This window comes from Lotus japonicus, chromosome 6 (genome assembly GCF_012489685.1).
Source record: "Lotus japonicus ecotype B-129 chromosome 6, LjGifu_v1.2".
Classification (NCBI taxonomy): domain Eukaryota; kingdom Viridiplantae; phylum Streptophyta; class Magnoliopsida; order Fabales; family Fabaceae; genus Lotus; species Lotus japonicus.
This window is the reverse complement of record NC_080046.1, coordinates 29801174-29807323: the sequence shown is the minus strand read 5'-3', so window position 1 is coordinate 29807323 and position 6150 is coordinate 29801174. Positions and strand designations below refer to the sequence as shown.

Sequence of the window (6150 nt, the reverse complement as noted above, 5' to 3'; positions counted from 1 at the left end):
ACAAGCGTTGACGTGAACAAGGCACCGAGGTGGGGATAAAAAACAAGATACCATAATCGGGTTATGATCTGACCGTAGCCTATGTAAGTGCTCCACCAGGGTAGAGCTCCAAACAGCACGCCAAGGGTCATTGCATAAAGCATAGTCAATTCGCTCATCAATAGTTGCAGGCATAGCTCGTTTATTACACCAGGTGAATGGCACACCTTGAAAAGAGACCTCATGCAACCCACAAGAAGAGAGAGTATCATGAACCAACTGGAGATGTCCCAAATCAACCGCATCACCTCCCCGCTTGTCATTCGGAGATAACACATCATTGAAATCCCCCAAACACAACCAAGGCACTCCATCAAGAGGCTTTAGGGACTGTATAAGCTCCCAAGTAAGTCTCTTCATCGCTGTTTGAGGATACCCATAAATAGCAGTAACATGAGCTTGGTTTATCCCCAAGCTAGAATCATCAACCGGGACCAAAAAATTTATCACGTGGGGAGAGGAGGAAATAATATGCAAATCAAAATCATCCCTCCAATAGAGACACAACCCGCCACCCTTAGAATGCCCTGAACCTCTACAGTCCACCGCATAATAATTGGAGTAACCTGCATCCTCCGCATACGCTGAACTTCAAAGACCTTTTTCCTAGTTTCCATAACAAAGACAACATCAGGAACTTTAGAGTGGATGAGCTCGGTTAGAGCCAGCACTGCCTGTAGGGTCCCAAGCCCACGACAGTTCCACGATAATAGTTTCATTGTGCCCGGCGGACCTGCCCAGCAGCATCCGCCGATATCGCATCAGAAAGCAGCTTCTTTGAAGGGTGTGCTTGACCCATCGATGAATCACGACTCTCCGCTGATCTCTTCTTTCCCCTGGCCGAGCCGCCACCAAGGGAAGTCTCCTTACGCTTTGGAAGCGTGGAACGTGAGGGCAGCCCCTTCACCCTACCGGCGGTCTCCTCCGCCTCACCACTAACACCACTCTCCCGCGGCTTGGAGGCTGAATGTTGTGAAGCCGTAGGTGAGTGTAGCTCCTTCTCATTGGCAGAACTCGAGTCCCTCTCTTTCTCCTTCTTATCATCTTGGCGTTGTGACTCACTACCAAAACCTTGCTTCCCTGTATCTGCCTTGATCCAAGCCCCATAGGGAAGAGGAGATGGAGCTTCCAGCGAGCAATCCTTAGAATAATGGTCCAGTTTCCCACATCTGTTGCATACATTACCCAGACGCTCATATTTGAAACGAACCCGTAGGGGCTCCTTATTCGCACGAGCAAGACGAGAGCCACGCAGCAAAGGACGTGTTACGTCGAGCATCACACGTACACGGAGGAACTGACCGTCACGATGTTTGTCTGCATGATCCCACTCCATAAATTCTCCCAACACCTTGCCAATAGCCCTAGCCGTAGCATCAGAGCGTAATCGTGGCGGAAAATCATGGACTTGCACCCAGAATGGTGCCTTGGTGAGAGGAACCTGGGACGGAACCTCATCTACCTCAAGTTTCGTCATCACCATAAGAAACTTATCAAAGTTCCATGGCCCTGCTCTGAGAATCCGGTCTCTGTCCTGTGGATTATGAAATCGCACCGTAAAGAGATTGGAACCCATCTCACGAACCTCAAATCTGTGTTGGGTTCGCCATAACCCTAGGATAGTGCTTTGAGAGCCCTAGAGTTTATCAGCTTGCTGTTTAGAACCTTGCCAACTACCCACGCATCAGTTGAGGCAGCGGCCGCAGTCACAGCGGTGGAGACATCAATGAGTACATCCTCCTCCGCTGTGAAAACGATTGCACCGTCATCCTCCATGAGAAAAAGACAGGCAACCACTCAAGAGAAAAAAAGAGGAGAAAACCACTCTGAAAATAGCAACTCTGGTGAACCAGTAACCAAACTGCCCCAGCCCAAGAAAACCTCAAGCCAAGACCAATCACGAGAGAGCACCACCGTCAAACAATGGAAGATTCGCACGGAAATCCACGCGCCGCCACACCACGTTCGAGGTCAAACCCTAGCGCAGCCATTCGATATCAAACTTGAATGCCTCTTATTTTTTATTAACCTCAACACAACTTAGTCAAATGTTAGTAACCGTGTTTGATTTTTACAGAGCAACAGAAATTCCAACTTAAACCTCTTGACTTAGTCTACCTCTACTTGGAGTAATCACACGAACTAACCAATCAATGTCTATACGACACTCATCGAATTCCAAAGATTTAAATCTTAATCTTTCACAATCAAGTGCTTAACACGAACTTTCCTCCCAAATCCGACTAATCCTCAATCAATTCAAATTCATCTTACACATCTTTCTATCAAAGTCCATAACCAGCTGTGATTCCGAATATCACCCCCTCAATATTAGGTTGATCAGGCCTAATACATCGAAGGTGGAAATTTAGAAAAACCCACTGGAACAGTCAATGAGTTCCTATCATTCAGTAGTCACAATTATCCCAACATCCAATCCTTAACGGTCCCGCTACGGAACTACGCACCCTCAACATAACACGTATACTACCCATAAGGAATCTCTCTAAGATTCGTTCTCCAGCTACTAGCTTCCTTATAATCGCATTGGTGGAAGACTACTTTCTAGACTTAGTGTGTTATTCTAAACCTCGTGTAACTTCTATAGCTAAAACACGAGTAGCAGTCAAATAAATTCTTAATAGGTGTAATAACTGTAAGGTCAAAGCTCAAACAGTATAACTAAGTTAGGCGTGTTGCACACGCTACGAGAGTAATGAAGCGTATTATACTGGAATGCGAAAGAATGGGTAGAAGGTTACCATCGTTCTTACGCTCTCCTCCGGTTAACCCCTCAGCTCCCTCACCGTCCATGATATAAACCCTTCCTCTAGCAGCAGGGCGCTTTACCCTTGCAGTGTTAACGGATGGCTCCCTCTTGGGCGCCTTACAGTCCACGGCTAGATGCCCCACTCGGTTGCAATTAAAGCATCTTGGTCCAGTCGCTGAACACTTGTCAGCAAAATGTCCAGTCTTCCCACACCTGAAACATGTCACACCCTTGTTGTCGGTTTGATTCCCTGCACCTCCAGTAGCAATGGTCATCGGTTTGTACTGTCCCGGGGTAAAACCTTCCCCTATAGGACGCTGATAAGGCTTCTTCATCTGAAACTTTCCTTTTCCTTGATAGCTCCGGGAACTTGACCTCATTGGTCCCCTAGTTCCAGCCCGATCCATCCTCCTATTCTTCATCAGTTCCACCTCGGTGGCCTTCTCAACCAAAGCTTGAAACCTCATAATCCCCAACGGTCTCACTGAGTCACCAATGTCAGCTCTCAGTCCCCTCACAAAGCGCTTGCACATATAGCGTTCATCAACCTGATCACGGAAAAACCGGAAGTGCTTGGCCAAAGATTCCAACTTAGCAGCATATTCCGGAATAGTCATGCTCCCTTGACGAAGAGTCAGAAACTGCGACTCACGCTCGTCACGAGCACTATCAGGAAAATACTTCTCCAGAAAAGCAGCACGAAAAGAATTCCAGTTCACCTCAACATGGTTTGCCTCCATCATCCCTCTGGTGCCCCTCCACCAGTACTCAGCATCGCCCAATAGTAGATAAGTTGCCAGGCCCACCTTAGCCCCTTCACTAGTCTGTAGTACTTCGAAAATCTTCTCTATCTCTTGGATCCAGAGATCCGCCTCGTCCGAGTCAGTCCCGCCCGTGAACTTGGGTGGATTCTGTCTTATGAAATTATTCAATCCCCTGTTCTGGTCCAGAGATGCTTCCCTCTGACGCAGGTGTAGCTCGCGTGCGTCCTCAGCAGCACGCCTCTGTGCATTGTCATTCGTTTGTACAGTCATCGCTTGGACCAAAGTGGCCACCATCTCAGCAAGTTGGTTCGCGTTCACCATGTTCTGTATTCGTTTAGCAAACAGTCAGTACCAATCATAAGATAGTATTATGCATAGCTATACAATATGATTAGGTAGCAACTTCAATCAATTAAAGCGAAGATCGCTTGGCAGACAATCAATTTTTACTCTTTGCAGAGTCACACAACCTAGCACAGAAGACCTATTCCCCAAAGACTCCCGAAAGACTCGACAAGCTCTGATACCACAATGTAACACCCCGATTTCCAGGTGTCACTTTAATAACCAAAAATAAACTTTACGCGGAAAACAGGTAATTTTTTTTTGATTGTTTCCTTTTAATAAAAGCAATAAAGAAATAAAAACAAAGCCCAACAACTAAACTAACCGATAAACAACATATACAAAGGTACAGCCTCTGCTGCACTATCCCGTCACGCGCACACGCAGTGACTCCAAGGTAACATGCTCGTAGGCGAATATATACAAACCAAAACTGTACGCAAAAGCATCAAATATACCACTATCCAAGAGAAAGTCGGCCTCAAAATGGCCTCAACCCAAGACCCCTATAGTCCGACAGACTCTTTGTGATCCTCAGCAAGAGAACCACACAAAAGCCATATATCGGGAACCTACCCGGTCCCAAAAGTAAGACGAATCAGAGCTATGACAGTGACAACCAACTCAAAAGACTCTAACCACCCATATCCCACACTACTATCATCGACTCTCCCTCGATCAGCCATGAAGTCCGGGTCCTCGTCGAAAGCTTCAGTAATAGACATTTCGCTCCGGGTCTTTCCCGCACAACGAATCATCACGAACCGGCTGACAGACGCCTGGCAGCAGGCCGACCGCCCAAACACAAACATACAAACAAAGCCAAGGTGCTAGGGTCAACTTACAGAATACAATAGATATACAATCAACATGCGATAGAGGGGGGTATGTTTATATGTTGTATATATACATATAAGTTCTGCATTGTATCAAATCTCTAATACAATTCAATCATCAATACCTCAACAAATATAGTTAGAGTGCATGATATGTCAATGCAACGTCAATTAAGAGGGTTCCGAAGGAAATAGGCTGGGCACGATCGAGTCGGTCCTAACACTGGCATTGTGTCGACCATAACCCTCGGGTGTCACTTACAACCTTGACATAGTCGGATCAGTCCTAACCCTGCGGGTCGACTTTTCCCTCCGCTATGCCTGACATCAACAGGTCGATCCTAACCACACAGTCGATCATATCCCCCATCGAATGGCCGAGTTACCCGAAGGCATGCTGTACCCGAAGGTATATACTGTACCCGAAGGTATATAGATATACTGTACCCGAAGGTATATACTGTACCCGAAGGTATATACTGTACCCGAAGGTATATAGATATACTGTACCCGAAGGTATATACTGTACCCGAAGGTATATAGATATACTGTACCCGAAGGTATATACTGTACCCGAAGGTATATAGATATACTGTACCCGAAGGTATATAGATATACTGTACCCGAAGGTATATGTCGATTCGGCGACAAAAGACAATTAATTATGAAAGGAGTGCGATCACCCTTGATGACTTCTTGAGTCATCTGACTCATCAAATCTCGATGGTCAAAAACTGCTCCGACCCAAACTCAAAACAACCCAAGAGTTAGTGTCGGTCAATACAACACAACTCCACCAACAAGAATACACGAGGGTCTAGTGTCGGTCAATACAACACAACCCAAACAAAACCCAGAGTCTGTGCCGGTCAATACAACACGACTCGAACAACACTACCAGGAGTACTAGAGTACTCGGTGACTTTCAATCATCACCATAGCCCACCTTGATGGCTTTCCCAATTCCAAACTCTCCAAACCCACAACATAAGTCGACTTTTCTTCGCCTTTCATAAATATTTTTCCCCTTCAGTTCTCCTATGCTTAAACGTTAATAAAAATGATTTCAATTCAAATTAGTCAAATTATGAGTTTATTTCTCAAAGTCTAAGTTTCCCAAGTCTTTATTTTTCGAAAGCTCTATCATTCAAAGTTTCCAAAAAATCAACCACCCAAAATACATTTCCCGGGGAAAGTCTAGGAATTCCAACGAATCCCAACAAATGGCTAAGTCTCAAACCCCACATTCGGACTTGCCTAGGGTTGTTCATCCAACCCGAAATGTCAAAGATCACCAGATCAATGAACCTCCACTCCGAAGTTGCGTCGAAACGCTCAATTCAACACATCATCAATATCATAAGTTATGAAAACAATCATAACAATAAATCATCAT

General features: G+C 45.6%; 1 protein-coding gene and 1 pseudogene across 1 annotated transcript; one reads left to right on the top strand and one right to left on the bottom strand.

Moving 5' to 3' along the window:
• Positions 1 to 754: 754 nt before the first annotated feature.
• On the bottom strand, positions 755 to 1615 carry LOC130725185 (uncharacterized). The gene has a single exon (XM_057576435.1). The coding sequence runs from the start codon at positions 1613 to 1615 to the stop codon at positions 755 to 757; it is 861 nt and encodes a 286-aa protein (XP_057432418.1).
• A 150-nt stretch (positions 1616 to 1765) lies between these two features.
• LOC130725184 (ARM REPEAT PROTEIN INTERACTING WITH ABF2-like) overlaps positions 1766 to 6150 on the top strand; it is a 53467-nt pseudogene continuing 49082 nt past the window's right edge.

Bases quoted from the DNA above. Each gene is read 5' to 3' on its own strand.
- LOC130725185 (XM_057576435.1), bottom strand. From the start codon at position 1,615: ATGGGTTCCAATCTCTTTACGGTGCGATTTCATAATCCACAGGACAGA.